This window comes from Mustela putorius, unplaced genomic scaffold (assembly GCF_011764305.1).
Source record: "Mustela putorius furo isolate JIRA1106 unplaced genomic scaffold, ASM1176430v1.1 tig00000275_pilon_pilon_pilon, whole genome shotgun sequence".
Lineage (NCBI taxonomy): Eukaryota > Metazoa > Chordata > Mammalia > Carnivora > Mustelidae > Mustela > Mustela putorius.
In genome coordinates this window covers 13,407,975-13,429,168 of record NW_025421341.1, presented here as the reverse complement: position 1 = coordinate 13,429,168, position 21,194 = coordinate 13,407,975, and the positions used below count along the sequence as shown (strand labels likewise).

The following is a 21,194-nucleotide window of genomic DNA, read 5'->3' as shown; positions in this document are numbered from 1 at the left end:
TCAAGTCCAATGTCCAGCCCCATGTCCAGCCCAATGTCCAGCCCCACATCCAGCCCTATGTCAGTCTCCCTGCTTAGTAGAGAGCCAGCTTCTCCCTCTCCAGACTCCCTGTGCTTGTGTTCCCTCTCTCACTATCTCTCTGTTATACATAAATAAAATCTTTTTAAAAGTCATTTTAAAAAACCTACTGTTTTAAGATGCTGAGACTCCCATATGCTACCTTGCCTCCCATGTCTGCTCAGAGCCAAATTTGCAGCCCAGCCTTAGCAGTGTTTAGGATTTGATGGAATACGTTTTGTGATTAAATTCACCTTCATTCTGTATAATTTCCTATATTTATTCTGTCTTCTCCTCACATATTTCAATGTATTTTATCATGCTATATTGTATATATCTTGAAAGCTGTCCTCAATCTTTCTCAAGCAAGAATGAATATACTTTTAGTAGTAGGCAAGGGGTGACAAATAATGTGAACCTGATATAAAATGGAGTAAATTTACATCTCAGGTAACTTTGGATCTCAGATTCTAGATGAAAATACAAGCTTATACTCTTCTATAATCATTTCCACAAGAATAAATGGAGGTAACTGCTACTTTCCATTAATCTACCTTAAAAAATCAACAAGTGAGGGGCGCCTCGGTGGCTCAGTGGGTTAAGCCTCTGCCTTAGGCTCAGGTCAAGATCCCAGGGTCCTGGGATCCAGCCCCCCACGGGAGCCTCCTTCCTCCTCTCTCTCTCTCTGGCTGCCTCTCTGCCTGCTTGTGATCTCTCTCTGTCAAATAAATAAAATTTTAAATAAAAAAAAAAAATCAACAAGTGTAGGGCACCTGGCTGGCTCACTGATACAGCATAGGACTCTTGATTTCCAGTTTTGAGTTAATGTCCCACCTTGGATGCAGAGATTACTTAAAAACAACATCTTAAAAAAAAAATCAACAAGTGAGATGCTACAGTCTTTCTTCTTACTTTTCTCTTGGGAAAAAGACCAGTGCCCTCTAGTGTCCAAAATGTGCCTCGTGTAGTGCCAGTCACACCCTTTTATCTTCCAAGAGTAATTGTAGTAATCCGATGCTACAGAAAATTTTAAAAAATAAATTTTGGCACATCGAATCTGGATAGCAATATACAAGCATTACTACAAATAGCCGTCTAAAATACTCCTCCCCCATGTTTTCAAGAGTAAGGAATAAACAAGTTCCCTGCAGGAGGCAAAAAAAAAAAAAAAAATATATATATATATATATATATATATATATATATATATATTTTATATATATATATATATATATTTATATATATATATATATATATATATTTTTTTTTTTTTTTTTTTGCTTTACTGTTTTCTTAAGGTTTCACATCTTTATTCCGGCTTCACTGGGATCCACACAATAATCTCCTATCTTTATCTTCTATTGCGAATGACAATTGGGTTTACTTATAGAATGTACTTGGTAGTGATTAGAATGACAGGTACGGAAGTTCTGAAGACGTCGTCGGTGGTGGTGGCGGAAATTATTTACCGTGGATTCCTGCCTGTGTAACTCTGTAACCCTCTGCATTCTCGCTGCACCGAGAAGCCCCGAAAACCACCTCAAGTTCCCTAGCCCCCGCCCGCACTCTTCCTTCAGCCAAGCTCCGTCCTTGTCCGCCTTTACAGAAGACCTGGAAACTCTGCGGGGCCCTAAGCGGCGTGGGTCTTAGAGAACCAGCCTGGAGCACCCCGGTCCGGAGCCTGCAGGTGGCATTCACGTTCTTCCGCCGCACGCAGCCGAAGCCCGGTCCAGGGGGCGCCGCAGCCCCTCGCTTCCCGCGAGAACGGAGAACCCGGCTGCGATTTCAGCCCCGAAGTTCCGGGACCGGTCCCCGCCCCTCGGCTCCGCCCACTCCCTTGTAGTCGGCGTGCGGTGATTGGCGGCGTGGAGGGGGTGGAGCTCCGGGAGGTGGGCTGAGGGGGCGGGCTTGGGAGGGGACAAAAGCGTGGCTGTGCCAAAGCCCTGCCCTGCCGGCCGGCTCCTGGGTTGGTGCGGAGGCGGTGTCAGAAGCTGGAACAGCTGGGGCCCAGCGGGGTTTGCCAGTGTAGACGTTTGTGAGCTTCGGCGTGTGAGTGACTGTGCTGCCGCTAGCTCATCGTCCGCGTACCTTCCCCTGCAGGTAACCGCAGGCTTCGAGGGGCGGCCCCCAGGACCTGGCTTTTGCGGGGAGGCTCGGAGCCCGCCTATAGCTGGAACGGGCAGAAGGGAGAAAGCTCAGATCTTGGGAATGAAGGGAGGAATCTAGCGGCGAGCCCTGATCGAAAGGAAGGAGGGAAATCCAGGTTGGGCGTGGGGAAGAGGCATGGGGAGGAAGAAGGTCCTCGATGTCTGGATGTGCAGAGGCCCACTCTGGAATGGGCGGCGGAAAGTTGCTTGCAGTGGCACACAGAAACCCAGGTCTGCAGGCAGAAAGGGAAATCGAGCGGTGGGAGGATGCAACGAGGTGTGGGAGACCAAGTCTCGGCTTTAGAGGGAAGAAAAGGTGCTGCGGTGGCGAGCTGGCTGCAAAGAAGGGGGGGAGCCATGGACTTGGGCGTGTGCCGCGAACTCAGCTGGCCGGACCTGGCCGTGCGGCGGTGGAAGCGTCCTCCTGGAGGCGTGGAGGGGGCGGGATGGGGTGCAGGGCACACCTCCGCCCCCCGCGGGGCTCTCCAGTTCTCCAGTTCTAGGGAAGCGTTCCCCCAGCAGGCTCAAGACGCCCGGGGTAAAGATTCTGGCGTGCCCAGCGAAGGGTGGGCGTGGAGACCTGGAGAGACGAGCGGAGCCAGCTTCGGTTGCAGCCGTCTTGCACAACGGCCACAAGGACATATGCAGGCCAAGAGCCCGCTGGTCACAGCGTCACCTAAGGACATGCAAACCCCAAGACCAGCTAACGGACGATGAACCCGAGACGCGCCCACTGACGCACCCTTCAGTGCGTGCGGAGCTGAGATCTGTGTGCTCCCTTAACCTTCGTTTGGAAAGTGCCTGCGCGCCTAAAACTGCCCTTTGGCCTTCTGGGTCTGCTCAGCTCTGTACTTTAAACCAGATAAACCCGGCTGGCCCGTATTAAAAACAGCTAAATCCTTCTGACAGGCGTGTTTTGAACGTTAAGTCCTTCAATTCCCCTTTTTGTTTTGTTTTAGGAAATAAACTGTGCTCAACTCAGTCTGCAAGACTGAAAGGAGTTGGAGTGATTAGAAGTTGTAAAGGTGAGAATTAGCAAGTTTTCCCCTTCTGTATTTTTTGATGTGGCAATTCTGCATTTTATTGGTCCTGGAGGTCTGGAGGTAGGCGGAGGCACTGCAAGGAATGAGTCAGGGATATTTACAACAATAAATTTCAGCTGCTTCCTTGTTTCCTTCTTTGCACCTCTTCTCTGCAAGAGGCTGTTTTTGGCCCAGAAGTTACTGTATTTCATGAACTCAGCTTAAAAAAAAAAAAGTGGCTAAAATTTTAGGGTTGATGAAAAAAATTAAGAAGGTTTAACAACTCTTTTTTTCTTAAACTACTCTGTATTCATCCGGGTTTATTTTGTGGAATGACACAAGTGTGTCGGAAGTTTGGAATTCACCTGCTTTCAGATTAAATGAACTGATTTGTTGGAAAAGTCCTTCCTTCTGAAATCAGGGTTTGGGTGAAGAGGGAGACTCTGATCAGCAAGGCTTAGAGAAGTGAATCCAGTGGGGCCTAAAGCCTACCCCATGGAATTTAAATCTAAAAGAAATAAATAATGTCCTATGTTGTAGGAAGCAAGGGTCTACCAAAAAAAAAAAAAAAAAAGAAGAAGAAGAAAACTTGACTTTTTTAGTTAAAAGGTGCTAACATTTAATGGATAATGTGAAGAAATCCTGATATATTTCAATTATGAGATATAGAAAACTTACTGCAAAAAATGTCTGCTTCAACTGCGGAGATAATTTTTAAAATGCCATTATTCAATATAGACAGTATTACTTGACAAGTTGAACTGAAGTAATTTGATCTTTAAATAACAAAAATGTACTCATTAGTCTACTTGAACCTCAGTTCCTTGTGACAAGGCAAGACATTTTCAAAGATGCTGTATGAGCCATCAGTTGTATTTGCCATCAAGGAAAAATAGCCAAGTCATAACGCTTGTATATAGGAATGCAACCATGGAAATGTATCAAGACCAAGATAAGTTTGCTGCCTCTTTTTGTGTTGTTTTGTTTTAAATACAAGGACAGATGTGACAGTGGGCTCAGCAGGACTGAATCAACATATAGCTCTACTGTAAATTATATTTGAAATTACACATCACAAGTAATTAACTCTACCACACTAGTTTTTTCCCTTCTTTTATTCTAGTTGGGTTCCAGATGGCTCCCAGTAATGGTATAGGGAACCTCCTAAACACTAATAAGCAGGCTTCTAGAATTACAAATTTGGGAAGTGAAAATGGGCCTGAGGGTTAGGGATATACCCTGGCTTATTATAAGGAACTGAGGTTCACAGTCTGCTAATGAGTACATTTTTGGTTTTTTGTGTTGTTGTTTTTTTTAAGATTTTATTTTTTTAAGTAATCTCTATCCTCAACGTGGTTGTTCAACTCATGACCCTAAGATCAAGAGTCGCACATTCCACGGACTGAGCCAGCCAGGTCCCCCCCCCCGCCGCCCAGTACATTTTTGTAATTTAAGGACGAAATTACTTTAGCTCAACTTGTCAAGTGATTCTGTTTATAGGCCTCTCACCTAATAATTGTGTAAGTCCGTTCTCCTGACTTTTCCAGTCTTCAGCCATAACTTAAGGGGATAGGAGCAATTTGTAGTTATGTTCCCCCAGGGAAATAGTTTCCCTTAGAGCATCATGAAAGGCAATAGATCCCTTCCTCAGGCACAGAGCCTCTTCCACTTCTCAGGGACAACATACAGGATGTGGTCTTCTGGAAGCCTCATAGTTGCACTTCTTCCAGAGGGTGCACCCCTGCCCTTTCTGGGAATGAGATTAATTTGTATTTGCTATCCTCAATCCGAGGAAGACATGTCCTACTGGAACAATTCCATTTCTCTGCCCCACCCACTGGCAGCTTTCCTTTGCCCAAGAACAGTCCAGGAGTTGGGATACCAAGGAACAGGACAGGGACATGCTTGGCTTCTGGGCAGTGGTAGCCCTTCTATATACAGGTTTTTCGAAATAGAGAAATCACTTTTGTTTTTAGGGTGACATCCCCATTTCCATTATTGTCTCTAGGAAAACATAATTCCCCCAGAAATCCTTCATCTTTCACTTTTAAAGTTTCCTTAAACATGGCTTATAAGAACTTGTTGAATGGCCCCAAGTGTAGTTTTGGTGTTTTAGGTTTGGTGTGTGTGTGTGTGTGTGTGTGTGTGTGTGTTTTTAACCAAAACAGCCTCTTAAAAAAAGAGAAATACTAGCACCCCTCATTTTGCTGATTTTGAGGGTGCCATAAAATGAGGGGTTGGATTAGGAGGGTTCAAATAAACATGGTATTGAAGAAATCATCTCGTTTTAGAAGGTGAACCAACAGTCAGGAATAATGACAACATTACTGAGAACATCTTACAGGGTCATGGGACGGCCTTGGGAAACCTTTTCGTTCTGTCAGAGTAACTTGGGAAGATCATTTCCATCTTACGGGGTTGTGAGGACCACCTCAAAACCCACACATGAAGCACGTAACACGATGCTCTCTACAGAGAATGTGCTTGAGCCTCCTGGTAAATATATTGTCATGAGTGAATGTAGTGTTTAGTAATCACCGAATTCTTGGTATTTTTTACACTGTAATGAAATAAATGAGACGACCTGGGTCTTCCCTTTTGTTCTTTTTAAAGGTTTCTTGAAGTCAAAATGTCTCAGAAAATTCGTGGCGGTTCTGTGGTAGAGATGCAAGGAGATGAAATGACACGAATCATTTGGGAGTTGATTAAAGAAAAACTCATTTTTCCCTATGTGGAACTGGACCTGCACAGGTAAATGAATTAGCCTTCTATGCAGCAAACTCAGAAAGCATAATCTAAGTGAATTTCAGGGCATCACTAGCTGTGTAACTAGCTACAGCTGTATCTTATGAATGAAGCTGTCGAGGGAGAGATACCAAAATATAGATATGTGAACCTTCTATTTTAATTTTATTAATTTTACTTGTTTTTTAAGATTTATTTATTTTTAAAGAAATGCAGTGGGGAGGGGCAGAGAGTCTCAGGCCGACTCCCCACTGAGCACAGAACCCGATGACCAGTGGTTTAATCTCCCAACCCTGAGATCATGACCTGAGTCGACACCAAAAGTCAGATGCTTCACTGACTGGGCCACTTAGGCGCCCCAGACTCTTTTAATTTTGATATTTTGCTAGAAAGACTGGATTTAGCATTGGTCTGAAGAAAAGAATTGCTTTGAGAACAAAGTGATTCTCCGCTCCTTCCAAGTCTCTGTTTCTTGTGAAGTTTTTTTCTTTTTATAAATCAGCGGCTCAGAGCTGCACAAGGTATTATTTGTGGAAAGGAGACTCATAGAGGTACAGTCTGTATTGAACAGTAAAGTAAATGTAGTTAGCGCGGTTTTTTCCTTTCCTTCTACCTCTGATTTCTATCACTCTACTTAACTAGTCAGTGGACTTTTCCCCACCTTTTACCCTTTTCACACAATTCTAGTACAGAAAGAACACTTGAATTTATCTTATACAACCCTCAACTTTCTGTAGACCATGCCTTTTGTGTTCTAAGGATTTGAGCCTTTGCTCTGTCTTTAAAGTGTTTGGAGACAGAGATGAAAGTCTCTATGGGATCCTCCCCTTTGTTCCCTGTGATTTTTATAAATTTGCTCATATTCCTTGTGAATCCAAACTAGGAAGAGACGGAATTTTTCCAAAGGGGATATGGCTAAAGCCATATTCCATGGCAAAATGTTGACCCACACATTTCAGCCAGACTATAGCAAGTCTTCTGTGTATTTGTCTTGACCCAGAATTATTCATCAGACCCACGTGTTCCTCCAAGGGCCTGTTGTTTGCCTGGGTTTAGTTAGTTCATTTACATGGTGTCATTAGACACTCTTTAGTTATTCTGAGCCCAAGCTGTTGATAATGTCTGTTTTGCAACCACGAGAAGAAGCAAATACTTGCAGAGGCCAACCAGACATACAGGAAACGAAGCATAAAAAACATTAAATGGGTTAGAGAAGCATTTCACGAGCACTCCCCTGGTTTGGAACCTGACATAGTAGCAGATGAGTTTGCCAAGTTCTTGACAGTGTAAAAGCTGCGAAAAAGCTTTAAGCCTCGTTAGCCTTAGAGGCATAAGGAGTTTTAAAGGATAGTCATTATGCCTGAAAGGGAAAGATTCACTGGCTACAGAATAAAGAATTTTGGGAGGCTCAAACAAATTTTAAGGTGTTCCAAAATGACTGTAGTCATTACGTGACCAGTTCTTTTTGAGGAACAGAGAGTGATTTGTTTGTTTTGTTTCCTGCAAGTTAGTGGTCCAGGCCACTTACTCATTCTCTTCTGTTACAGACTTAAAGAAGAGAAGAAAAACTACTAATTTGCTGGTAGATTCTTCTGATGAGAGCTGGTTCCTATAAACATGAAAAGTGCTGACCACGGTCCTCGTTTGAGTTAGGATTAGACATTTGTAGTATTCAGCATTTCCTCTGCCAGAAGATAAGAGTCAATGGATTCGTTAGACTTAAGTGAATTATCTAAGGCCAAAGCAGTTTGGAATAATTTTTCTTTGGAAATACACTAAGATTGCTCCTTTGCGTTTGCATTGTGAGTTGGGATAGTGAAGGAAAGGAAAATGCAAAAACTAAAAGGAACTGAAAAGAAAAATCTAGAGGCTTCATGGATTAGCAAGTTTTGAAAGCTAAAAAAAACCTGAAAAACATAAAGTCCTGGAGGACAAAAAGAATTATTACATTACTGTTTTGTTTCTGACAAATTCTGACATACTTGAGCTAAAGCTTTAATCATTTTCTGTGCTCCGTGGACAACCAACATTTTTTCCAGTTCCGAATGACCTGCAGCCTGGGAATTGGTGTCAATTACTGTAACTCCCTGGAGTGTATAAATCCATCATTGCATTCCATTATTTACTCAACACACTGCAGGCTTATTTCCAGAACAAAGAGACTTGCCTCAGAATTAGGGAGAGGTTCATCTTCTGACTAACTGGCATTAATGAAGAAGTCAATAGCATTTTTGGCACCGACCGTGGCATTTATAGATCCTACCACTTAAATGCCGTAAAACAATCCTTTAGACTTTCCGAGCCCTTTATTTTTAGAGCACACTATTTACCAAGGGAAAATAAGTGCTTAGACTTACATTTTTCTGCTGATTTTATGGAAGTCTGCAGAAACGGCTGCTTAGGTGCTTATTGCCTTTGGCAGTAAAGAACACACAAAGGGGATGAGCACAGTGGCTTCCATTCAGTCTCCTCCTAGACAACCTCCCATGCCGCAGGTGGCTACAGCCCACAGTCCACCTCTCTTAGTGCTTTGTTTGGTTGGCAGCCGTCTTCTGGATCTAAGGTGCACTAGTCCTCAAAGCTGGCAGATTGAGGTGTATTTTGAGCCTTTCCTTTCTTCAGGGCAGGCTCTGCGCGCCATCCCCATGCGTGGATGGGGACACCCTCCATCACTCATCAGTTTGTCTGGACAGTTCCACTTAACGACTTTTCCCTCCCAGCTATGATTTAGGCATAGAGAATCGTGATGCCACCAATGACCAGGTCACCAAGGATGCGGCAGAAGCTATAAAGAAGTACAACGTTGGTGTCAAGTGTGCTACCATCACCCCTGATGAGAAGAGAGTTGAGGAGTTCAAGTTGAAACAAATGTGGAAATCACCAAATGGCACCATCCGAAATATTCTGGGTGGCACCGTTTTCAGGGAAGCTATTATCTGCAAAAATATCCCCCGGCTTGTGAGCGGATGGGTAAAACCCATCATCATAGGTCGCCATGCTTATGGGGATCAAGTAAGTCGCGTTCGCATTGTTGTATTCTCCATATTCTTTTCTCGTGACAGGGTTGAGAACCACCAAAGATTATACGGAACATGATCACTTCATACATAAAAGGAAAAACTGGTTCCGTGACTGAAAGTAGTCTCTTTAAAACATTCCTTTCCTACTTGGAAAAGAAAGAAGTACTAGTTTCTGTACTTTTGTACCAGCAGGCTTATTGCCAATTTAAACAGAAAAACTGCCAACTAAACAAAATCCGTACTGAAGAGGAGGTTTTGAACTTTTATAAAAAGCAGCGTAGGTCCTCAAAGAGCCTTACAGATAAGAATGTCTTGTGCTGAAATCCAGAGACTTGGATGTAGCTGTCTTTAGAAACAGTATGGCCAGGTCCGACCACTCTCCGTCCCTGTGGATGGGGTCACTGGGTTAGTCCTTGAGGATCAGCTCACTTTGTTCTACCCTTTGGTTCAAACTATCCCTTCATCCTGGCCGAACCTTCCAGAGGCCCAGGAGGGAGAATGTCCACAGGAGCGCTTCAAACACAAATCCCAGGAAGACTACTCTTATATTTTTGTGAGTTCATGGTATCTTTTTCATCCTGCACCCCTACCCCCTTCAATTATTTTGGCATCAGTCACTTGGAAGAATGGTCATTCTTTTCATTAAAATTCAGACTGAAAATTCCCAGCCTACAGTTGATTCAACCCTAATTGTTTAAATGTGCATAAACCTTTACAAAGCATCCATGAGGCTTTGGTGCCTCAGTGTCTTCCTTTTAAGAAATGGGAATGAGTTACCACCCATAGTGAAAGACTTCATATGGCAGAAGCGTGCTGTATAGAAAAGATATTTAATCTTCACGGTTACCTAAAGGCTCTTTTCCCAGTTGTCATTAGTAGTACTCTATATGGACATAAATAAGTAGGTGTGGCTGGCAACCGTGAGTACCTGGTTGTGAAAATATTCTAATTTAACTCATTGAAGAGAATACAATGAGGCAGAAATTCACGGATGCCTTGTGTGAGCCAGGCACAGTCTTCCACCACCTTGTACGGTCCTTTCCGAAGGCGCACCAGCCCTCATAGTTGCTTCCACAGTCACTGCTGCTTTTGGACAAATCCTGGGCTGGTGTAAGTAGCAATAATAACCGTGAAGAGACTGAGCCATGAAGGCCTAAGGACGGGATTGCAAGTCTTTTGACCCTAGATGTGTTATTTCTACTATATCACTGTTCCTCTGTTGTAAGATTGATGTAAGAATCAAATGAAATAAATGATTCAAGTTAGTCACTTAAAACGTCTGTCATATAGTGAAGGCAAGGCATTAGCTCTCCTCACATCCACGATCTAGCTGGTGTATTATCATCCCCCTGGGGAAAGACATCCTGGACCTGCAGGTCGTGGTCATTTCTCTCCCTCTGTCATCCTACTGCATTTCTTATCTAAGCCCACCTTTGACATTTGAAAGCTTTTAGATTGGTTCTCACTTTTTGAATGTCTTTGTTAGGTTATAAGCTTCCTAAGAGAAAATGCTTTGTGATTCTCTGCTCTTTATCAGTGCTCAGGAAACTGCCCTTTACATGGGAGGCACCCAGTAAATTCTGATTTCCACTATACCCTGGGATTAACTTGCTTTGGGAACTCTCTGGACCTCTTTTTTCCCCATCCAAAATAAATGAAGGTTGGGCCACACTGCCCTGTTTGTCTAGGTATCTTCCAGCTCTGTGTTCTATGATTTTTTTTTTCCCTTATAGTTCTTAAAAAGATAGTTTGGGGGCGGGGGGTTTGGTGTTGGTTGGTTGGTTGGTTGGTTGGTTGGTTTTATATCTTTCTCCCCTCTACACAGTACAGAGCAACTGATTTTGTTGTTCCCGGACCTGGTAAAGTCGAGATAACCTACACATCAAGTGATGGATCCAAAAAAATGACATACCTGGTACATAATTTCGAAGGTAAGTCCATCAGGAGCTACATGTTTTCATTTTTTACAGATCATTTAGACAATATTGGTACTCTTTTTTGGAAGTTAGTTATGTGGCTCTTGAAAATACAAGATGGAATCTGTAACGTTTCTATAGGACCCAACGTCTAGCATAAAGAAGTAGGTGCCTTCCATGCCTTCCCACGGGGTAGATTAAAAGACACAAAAGGAACCAGCCACTTAATTGGAAACGCACGTGGGCAAAGACAGGGAGGAGAGGTAGGCGGGAATCAATCATGCCTAAATCACAGAAATTAAACATTAATAATCCCATATCGCCTGTCATGTAATCTGCGCTTTGCTCTGGTAGGCTTTGTATTTGAAAATGGTTGCGTTATATATTTGCTGAGATTTTCTTCTTGCCCTGAGTGTTTATTCTGTGAAAGTGAACATTTGGTTTTTGCCTTTTCTTCCACCCAATCCTGCTGCTTCAAAGGTCCCCCGTAGCAGATGCCACCCAAAGGTTGTTGAAAGAACAGAGAACCCTCTTTCTCCACTCCTCAAGTGGTTAAAAGCTCTCATGCAAACAGAGCTCAAAGCTTACCTAGCCCTTGTTCTCTTTCCCTCCTCTAACTAATATCATTTTAATGGAATCTCGTCCTGCGGGTTTGGGCCTTGTATATTTTGAGCCTAGGTTGGCCCTGGGCACTAGCCCAGATTCAAGTTCTGTCTTTCAATAATTACAGAGTTTACCAAGTAAGAGTCGTAAAACACTAGTGATGACGTGTAGTGTAGCATAATTATTTCTGCCAGTGAGGTCTGAACCTTCAGTATCCTCCAGGAAATGATGAGAATTTTCATTCGATATTTAAAATGCCAATTTTTCTCAATGGCTGAGGATAAAGCACCCACATAGAGTCGAAAACACGTGTGAAATTTTTGAAAGTGCCGAAGACAGCTTAAAAAATGATTCGCCCTTTCTTGAGTGTATTTCTGGCTCATATCAGTACTTTCTAGTATTTTGGTATCCTCAGGATCTTCAAGACCATGTTTTTCTCGTTTCTATTGCCCTTTCAAAACAAGTTAGAAGGTTCTTATCTAGAATTGACTTTCTTCCAATCACGTGCCTTGGCAGCTCATGGAATATTCTTGTTGGAAGTCTGGCCGGCACTTTTTGAAGCCATGGGAGCTGGGTATTGGGTGCTTGGGTGTTGGTGGGTGGATTTGAACTTGTTACAATTCTACCCCATTTACCTTTCTCCTTTTTCCTCTCATCGGTGCTCCCCCCACAGAGGGTGGTGGTGTGGCTATGGGGATGTACAATCAAGATAAGTCGATCGAAGATTTTGCACACAGTTCTTTCCAGATGGCTCTATCGAAGAGTTGGCCTTTGTATCTGAGCACCAAGAACACTATTTTGAAGAAATACGATGGACGTTTTAAAGACATCTTTCAGGAAATATATGACAAGTAACTAGTTCTTTTTTGTTTCTTTGTCTTTTTTCTAAAATAAGCTAGGATTTATAATATAGAATTTGCATCCTTATCCCTTTGAATCTGGGACAAATTGAATGAAAACCATCATTATCCCATAAAGTTAAGGGCAAAACTAAGATTTAACAGACATGAAACAAACCACTTTCAAGTTGCTTTTAGAAGGTAAATGTTTTCAAGTAATGTCTCACATTTATTATTATTTTTTGTTTAGAGCCAGAATTGTTTAATGTTTGAATGAAGGTGCCCTGTGACTGACAGAAAGTTCTAATTTTGGGGGGCAAAATTAGTCAAAATCAGTCCTGGCTGACTCAGTCGATGGAGCATATGACTCTCAATCTCAGGGCTGTGAGTTCGAGCCCTATGTCTGGTGTAGAGATTACTTGCAAATAAAATATTGTTTTATAAAAAAGAATAGGAGGGGCATCTGGGTGGCTCAGTCAGTTAAACATCTGATCCTCGATTTCAGCTCGTGTCATCATCTCAAGGTCATGAGTTCAAGCCCCCGCTTCCTGTCAGGGAGCCTGCTTAAGGCTTTTCTCTCTGCCCAACTCCCACCTTCAGTCCTGCTTGCTCACTCTGTCTCTCTAATAAAAAATATATATATATATAATTTTTCAAGCATATGAGTTTCTGCATGGGCACATTCCCACTCTTTCCAAAGCACCTTGTTGTGAGTTAGAACTCAGCTTTAGTGGAGTCATTTGAACTTTTCTGTATTAATAACAACTTCAGGCTCAACAACACGGGAGCATGTGTTAACTTTTAAGATGACGTAACTCCCTTTTAGGTGCAAATGTTGAAGCCAGGGCTTGGATTTTAAGACATCTTAATTCTTCTTCCTGCTACCAACCCCAGGAGCTGTCCTAGTTTCCTGAAAGATACAGAGTGGTAGAATCTTATTTTTCATCCATTATTACATTCTTTTTTTTTTTAAGACTTTATTTATTTATTTGAGAGAGAAACAGAGAGGGCACAAGCATAGGGAGGGAGAGGGACTGGCAGGCTCCCTACTGAGCAGGGAGCCCAAGGGGGGACTGGAGGTAGGCTCAATTCCAGGACCCTGAGGTCACAACCTAAGCCAAAGTCAGATGCTTAACCAACTGAGCCACCCAGGTGGCCCCTGTTATTACATTGTTAAAGTAAGCTATATCTGAAGAATCTCATCAGTAGTGTACTGAAAACTAAAAATAATGCGGTGACACTGCTGTCTCCATTATTCTCACATCTCTGCAAAGAAGGTGAAGTCACTCTAACAGGTGGGGACACTGGGGTTTCACAGCTTTAAAATGGGCAGGATTTGAGCTTAGGTCTCTCAGATTCTCAAGTCTGTGTTGCTTCCACTAAAAAATGCTGGTTTCCAACCCCACCCTCTTTGGAGTAGCAGGTGCTGTCCCTAACAACACCAGTCTCCGTGTTAATTCCCTTTTCTCTCTCTTGTTTCTTAGGCAGTACAAATCCCAGTTCGAAGCTCAGAATATCTGGTATGAGCATAGGCTCATTGATGACATGGTGGCCCAAGCTATGAAGTCCGAGGGAGGCTTCATCTGGGCCTGTAAGAACTATGATGGTGATGTGCAGTCAGACTCCGTGGCCCAAGGTAAGGACTTGTGGGACCAAACAGAGGTGGAGTGCAGCCGGTGGCACCTAGGTCATGCCGCAGTAGTTCTCTAGTTCAGAAAAGGGGGTTTTGCAGCCCTTTGTTAAATCCTAAAATGTAAGCACTGTGGAATCACTGATGACTACACACGCTTAAGTTTATTTTCCTGAGCCCGCTCCTCTCTGAGGGAGTCAGCCTTCTTCTGCGCTTGTACCCAGTTCTTCATGCTTTGCCACTTACAGGTTATGGCTCTCTTGGCATGATGACCAGCGTGCTGGTTTGTCCAGACGGCAAGACAGTAGAAGCAGAGGCTGCCCACGGGACTGTAACACGTCACTACCGCATGTATCAGAAAGGACAGGAGACGTCCACCAATCCCATTGGTAAGGTCATGTTTACTGCTATACCGATTTCCACCCGAGGAGTGGAGATCTCCAGAGGAAATCAGACATGTCCCTTTGTCTGCCCAGTGCTTTGTGTATAAAATCATCACCAAACAGTGCCTCTGTTCGACTAATGAGAGCCATTTGAAGGTACTTCTTGAAATATACACAATATATGCATTTCTATTTTGTGGGAGAATGCACACTACAGAAAAGAATGTTGCCAGTGAGCATTTCCCTTTTCCTCTGGAACAGCAAAGTCACAGATGGCTAATAATCTAAAAGCTATACAGCTAGATCCTTCTAACTGGATTTTAAAGAAAACATTTTAAAAAGAGATGACAGCCTAGAGAGAGGAGGGGAGGCCGACACAGATGAGAGATAGAAGAGATGGTGACCCATCGCAGATTAGTAAATGCCTTAAGCTTCAAGTATTACTAGCACACCATGAAAATGTACTTTCTGAAGGCTCTAACAAAATTTAAGACATTTGCTCTACAAAAAGACAGATCTTTTTAAAATTTCTATTCAGTAAAAATATTTCCAATTCTTATATAGCCCATGTGGATAGCATCTAATGGTATCAGTCACTTGAAGATTTAACCAAAAAAAAAGTTGTTCTGTTTTTGGGAACTGAAACATTTGGGAATCCCTCTTGGTTTGATCTAAGTGTTGGTTTTTTGGTTTCGTTCTGTTTTGCTCTTTTTAGCTTCCATTTTCGCCTGGACCAGAGGATTAGCCCACAGGGCTAAGCTTGATAACAATAAAGAGCTCGGTTTTTTTGCCAAGGCTTTGGAAGAAGTCTGTGTTGAGACCATTGAGGCTGGTTTCATGACCAAGGACTTGGCTGCTTGTATTAAAGGTTTGTCCAAGTAAGTATAAGATACCTTGAGATCTGCAGTTAAATCACCACGTATCTTTTCTAGGTACAAAATATCAGAGCTTTTTTGAGGTACACGGATTATTATTTATCACCTAGTTCAGGGATCAACAGACACTATCTACAGATTGCTGACAGTAAGCATTTCAGACTTTGTGGGAACAGACAGCCTTTTCAAAACTCTACAGCTGTTGAACTTTGCCACTGTGGAAGGTGAACAGTCATAGATGATACAGAAGCTAGTGGATGTGGCAGTGTTCCAGTCAAACCAGTTGCAAAACCAGACTGTAGCCTGGATGGAGTCCAGGAGCCAGGCTGGAGTTTGCTGACCTCTGATCTAGTTGACGATCGTTGGGTGACAGGGTTCTGTTTAACAAGAAAATTATAGACATTTGAAACAAAGAGACCACCAAGGCTATTGTATTGTACCCCTTTATTTCCTCCAATTTATGGGTAAAAAAAACAAGAGCACAAGTTTTAGATGCCCACTTCGTCCTAGTCCCTTCCATAATGATCTCTAACCAATAGTCAAATGTTCGAGGCCCATCTATTGCCCAGAATTTTTCTGAAAACATGGTAGCCCATCTCCCGGCTGGATTGGCTGCTAATCAGAGACTTCTTCACAGTTGGTCACTATGACTCACTTCAAGAAACCCTACTGAAGGGGCACCTGGGTGGCTCAGTGGGTTAAAGCCTCTGCCTTCAGCTCAGGTCATGATCCCAGGATCCTGGGATCGAACCCCACATGGGCTCTCTGCTCAGCAGGGAGCCTGCTTCCCTCTCTCTCTGCCTGCCTCACTGCCTACTTGTGATCTCTGTCTGTCAAATAAATAAATAAATAAAATCTTTAAAAAAAAAAAAAAAGAAAGAAAAGTAAAAGGAACCCTACTGAAGTTTAACACCAGTCCCAAGTCTAAACCATGCATCCTCTGAGATCTGCATCAGGGTCAGTATACCTCAGTGATGGGGATATACTCAACCACTCTGTCTTTCTTATCTTAAATTTCTGGCAAGAACACAGTGTTTGAAATGTGCTTATTGGTATGTTAGCTTTGTAGCCTCTTTGATTCGGCACCTATCAGGATTACCTTAGCCAGTCTGTTATCTTCTTTTTTTTTTAAGACCATGATAATAATAAGACTGTTCAGACAGTTTTAAGGACATGTGACAATTTGTAGGAATGTAAATGAAAGCATGGCTGTTCCCCTGAGTAGGTTTTGTTATTTTTAAGAATGAGGAATAAGAAGTGGGATGATTTCAGTCTCTCCGCCATTAGCCTGAACAGAAACTCTGTGATAGGGCGCCTGGGTGGCTCAGTGGGTTAAGCCGCTGCCTTCGGCTCAGGTCATGATCTCAGAGTCCTGGGATCGAGTCCCGCATGGGGCTCTCTGCTCAGCAGGGAGCCTGCTTCCCTTTCTCTCTCTGCCCGCCTCTCTGTCTACTTGTGATCTCTCTCTGTCAAATAAATAAATAAAATTTAAAAAAAAAAAAAAAAGAAGGGGACACCTGGGTGGCTCAGTTGGTTAAGCAGCTGCCTTCAGCTCAGGTCATGATCCCAGCATCCTGGGATCGAGTCCGGCATCGGGCTCCTTGCTCAGCAGGGAGCCTGCTTCTCCCTCTGCCTCTGTCTGCCTGTGCTCGCTCTCTCTCTCTGATAAATAAATAAAATCTTTAAAAAAAAAAGAAGAAGAAGAAGAAGCAGCAGCTCTGTGATAGTTTCGCCCTCAAAGACTCAGGGCAGGGGACATGCTGAAGGTACATGTGGCCAAGCTGCCTATAGCCTCAGTCAGCCCTTTGCACCTTGAGCACAGTCATCAGCCATATATTAATTTATAATTTATTATTATATTCATTTGTAATTTATAATATTAATTTATTAATAAATAAATTTTCAATTAATTAAATGCTACCTACATAGCATTTCTAGGACTTTCCCTTTACCTGCTACCAGACCAGAGACAAACTAATTTCTTTCTTTCCTTTTTCCTCCTGTATTAGTGTGCAACGTTCTGACTACTTGAATACATTCGAGTTCATGGACAAACTCGGAGAAAACTTGAATATAAAACTGGCTCAGGCCAAACTTTAAGGCCATCCCTCAGCTTAGGAGGATACGTGTCTTTGGTAACTAGGCCCACTGGTTTACATTTTCCTGCATAACACTCAAGGTTCAAGGTAAAATCAATTTTATAATTTGTTTAGAAGCCAGAGTTTATCTTTTCTATAAGTTTACAGCCTTTTTCTTACACATACAGTTACGCCACCCTTGTGAACGTGGCAGGGGACTTTTTAAAAATTTTATTTGATTTTCTACTGGTAGCCTAGTGCTCCTTTGTACTCGTCGTCACTTTTTCTCATGTTCCAATACAAATGACCAAAATGAACAGTGTTTGAAAGGGTAAACTGTAGCCACAGTATTGTTCCTGAAAACATGCGTGAAGTCCAAATTCCCCCCCTTCACCTCTCCGTGGCCTGGGCTGCTGGGTCGTTTTGGTGCGACAGATGCCCCATCACGTGAGGCAGAGCCGTCCAGTGAACTTGCCCACAGTTTGGAATGAAAGCAGAGGTGTTCGTAAAACCTGTTGAGAGACACGACCGTCACTTTTGGAAAGAGCTCTTCTTGAGTGTTTTGAAAATACTAAGCATCTGTGAGGCGACTAGAGAGTCTGGAATCCCGAGTAAATACTGCCTGGGTCTGTCGTCTGTTTGCCTCCTCTTCCCGGCCTTGTGTGGCCTGAGTATTATGTTACCCCGAGCAGCGTATTTCATCCAAGTGCAATAATCCAAGCTGCACCTTTTTTGGACTTCTGCTGGCCCGTTTTATTTCCCTTCTATAAATGTGATTTTTTTCAGAAGTTGATTTTAACACTATTCTAGTCCGTTCTTCATCTGAACTACTTTAATTACTAATTGTAATTAAAATTCAGTGCTAATGACCAGTCTTCTTGGGTTTTTATTTATCAAGTATACTTCTGGGACTGTGGGGCAAATGGGTAAGTAAGTGGTAAGATGTGGATCCTACAGGGAGAGGGAAAGAAGACCGAAGACAGAACAAAGGAATGACTGGACTATTAGGGAATCGAGTGGAGGCACATGCTAGGGGTACAGGTATGATCACGTAAGTTAATGAGAAGCCAGTAAAGACTTAAGAAGGGAGGGATGTGATCATATTTTCCTTTAGCAAAATAGCACAGCTTGTGTGAAGAATGAGTACTTGTGGAGGAGGAGGTGCTGGGCACAGTCCAGGAGGGAAGGCCAGTTATCGGTATATTGTGAAATGAAGATCTGAACTGGCACTGGAGATGGAGGGAGCAGGGGTGTCTCCCAGACGACAAGAGAATGGATGGGGATCAGTGGGTCCCCGGGCAATGTGGAGAAAGCGCCACGTCACAGGGGTTTCCCACAGTTCCAGCTCCACCTGAAGAAAAGCTGGCCAGCATGCCAGCGGTAGCCACGTACTCTGGGGGAAGGAAACAGGCCTCAGGACGCACGTGGATCAGGCATACAGAGTACCTCGGAGGCCATTTTGGCCGAAAGTCCGGAATCTTTGTAGCTAAGCTTGGGCTCTTTCTACTGGACTGCACATTTGCAGGTTTCAATGGGTGGAAAGAGCATCACGTGGAACGAAGCAATGCTGTTGGTTTGGATGACCTGAGCTCGTCCCTCCAGCACTCACAAACATCCTGGAAGCTGATCAGACGGAGTGTTCGTGGGGCAGAGCTCCGCCTCAACATCTGTCGGATCAGTATTTGGCCAAGAACTGGTTAATGTTCTAAAATATTCAGTAAATGAATAGATGCTGGCCGATACATGCCAAGGCTAATGGTTTACTTTGTAACAACATCAGGATCAGAATTTTTGACCTGGAAAATAACTCCTGCTTCGCAAAACCCTGAAGGCAGTAGGATCCAGGAACAGAGGAGACAGGAGTCCTACACTTCAAAGTTCTCTCAGTTGCAAGTATGATCTCTTAAGTAGAATTTTTTTTTTATTAAAATGTTTTTTTTTTAATATTTTATTTATTTGAGAGAGAGATAGTGAAAGAGAGCATGAGCGAGGAGAAGGTCAGAGAGAGAAGCAGACTCCCCATGGAGCTGGGAGCCCGATGCGGGACTCGATCCCGGGAATCCAGAATCATGACCTGAGCCGAAGGCAGTCGTCCAACCAAATGAGCCACCCAGGCGTCCCTTAAGTAGAATTTTTAACTGAAAATACTTAATAACTAATCTTCACAGTTAGAATCACAGCTCCCTTGTGTTTTTCCCTGATACAGACAGTCCTCCTAAGGCTTGCCAACCAGTGATTTTCCATCCTCCGTTTGAATAATTCTATCATAAAAATTTTTTCCACATCAAGGTCTTGTCTGTTCCTGTTAAGGAGGTAAGATATGAAACAAATATAAAAAATATGAAGAAAGACTGTGTTTATATAAATCCTGAAAAATTGTGTACTCTTATTACCCCTTTTCTCTTAGAAATTTTATTTCATAGGCCCTGTTCTTTTTTTATTTTTCATTTATTTTTTACTTATTTTCAGCATAACAGTATTCATTATTTTTGCACCACACCCAGTGCTCTATGCAATCCGTGCCCTCTACAATACCCACCACCTGGTACCCCAGCCTCCCACACCCCTGCCACTTCAAACCCCTCAGATTGTTTTTCAGAGTCCATAGTCTGTCATGATTCACCTCCCCTTCCAATTTACCCCAACTCCCTTCTCCTCTCCATCTCCCCATGTCCTCCATGCTATTTGTTATGCTCCACAAATAAGTGAAACCATATGATAATTGACTCTCCCTGCTTGACTGATTTCGCTCAGCATAATCTCTTCCAATCCCGTCCATGTTGCTACAAAAGTTGGGTATTCATCCTTTCTGATGGAGGCATCATACTCCATAGTGTATATGGACCACATCTTCCTTATCCATTCGTCCGTTGAAGGGCATCTTGGTTCTTTCCACAGTTTGGCGACCGTGGCCATTGCTGCTATGAACATTGGGGTACAGATGTATAGGCCCTTTTCTTAATATTAGGGAGAGTGCAGCATCCTAACTGCTCATTCCTCTGGAACAAGAAAGTTAAACAACTCTGGATGGTATCTCTGACTCAAAGAGGTGAATTTTGCGGACAGCCTAGCATTGTTTGTAACTTTTAAATTCTATATCATTTCAGACTTACAGAAATATCATAAAAATTATATGAGGAAGTCCCATAACATTTTGCCAATTTTTTGCTTTTGCTCCCTTTGTTCCATCTCTCTCTTGACTTGCTCTATCCCTACACACACACACACACACACACACACACCCCTATACACACCTTTTTTTCCTGAACCAGCTCAGAGGAATTTGAAGACATCGTGCCCCCTCAGCCTTAAATAATCCAGCGTGGGGGCAACTGGGTGGCTCAGTGGGTTAAAGCCTCTGCCTTCAGCTCGGGTCATGAACTCAGGGTTCTGGGATCGAGCCTCGCATTGGGCTCTCCGCTCGGCGGGGAACCTGCTCCCCCTCTCTCTCTGTCTGCCTCTCTGCCTACTTGTGATCTCTGTCTGTCAAATAAATGAATAAAATCTTTAAAAAATAATAATAATCCAGCATGTATTTCCTAAGGACAAGAAAATCCTCTTATATAACCACAGTATGATTGTCAAAGTCAGGAAATTTAACACTGATATAATGTGATATGGTCCCTATTCAAGTTTCAGCAACTGCTCCCATAATCTTCACAGGGTTCCCTCCAAGGGCCAACCCAGGATCATACATCGCCTTCAGTTGATCATAGCTCTTCAGCCTCCTTTTGCCTGAAACAGTTTCTAAGCTCTTCTTTGTCTCTCTAGACCTTGACATTTTTAAAGAGTATAAGCTAGTTATTTTGTAAAATGTCCCTCAGCTGGGGTTTATCTGAGGTTCCGTTGTAATTAGATTCAAGTTACGCATTTTGGGCA

The 21,194-nt window shown here is 43.0% G+C and overlaps 1 protein-coding gene across 1 annotated transcript; it reads left to right on the top strand.

Annotated features, from left to right (window-relative positions):
* The first annotated feature begins 1,987 nt into the window (after positions 1-1,987).
* IDH1 (isocitrate dehydrogenase (NADP(+)) 1) lies at positions 1,988-18,184 on the top strand. The gene is made up of 10 exons (XM_004764276.2): positions 1,988-2,157; positions 3,164-3,229; positions 5,840-5,977; positions 8,692-8,983; positions 10,817-10,922; positions 12,184-12,361; positions 13,834-13,985; positions 14,228-14,368; positions 15,078-15,240; positions 17,247-18,184. Exons 3-10 carry the CDS (start codon positions 5,856-5,858, stop codon positions 17,335-17,337), a joined length of 1,245 nt encoding a protein of 414 aa, XP_004764333.1. The 5' UTR covers positions 1,988-2,157; positions 3,164-3,229; positions 5,840-5,855; the 3' UTR covers positions 17,338-18,184.
* The last annotated feature ends 3,010 nt before the right edge of the window (positions 18,185-21,194 follow it).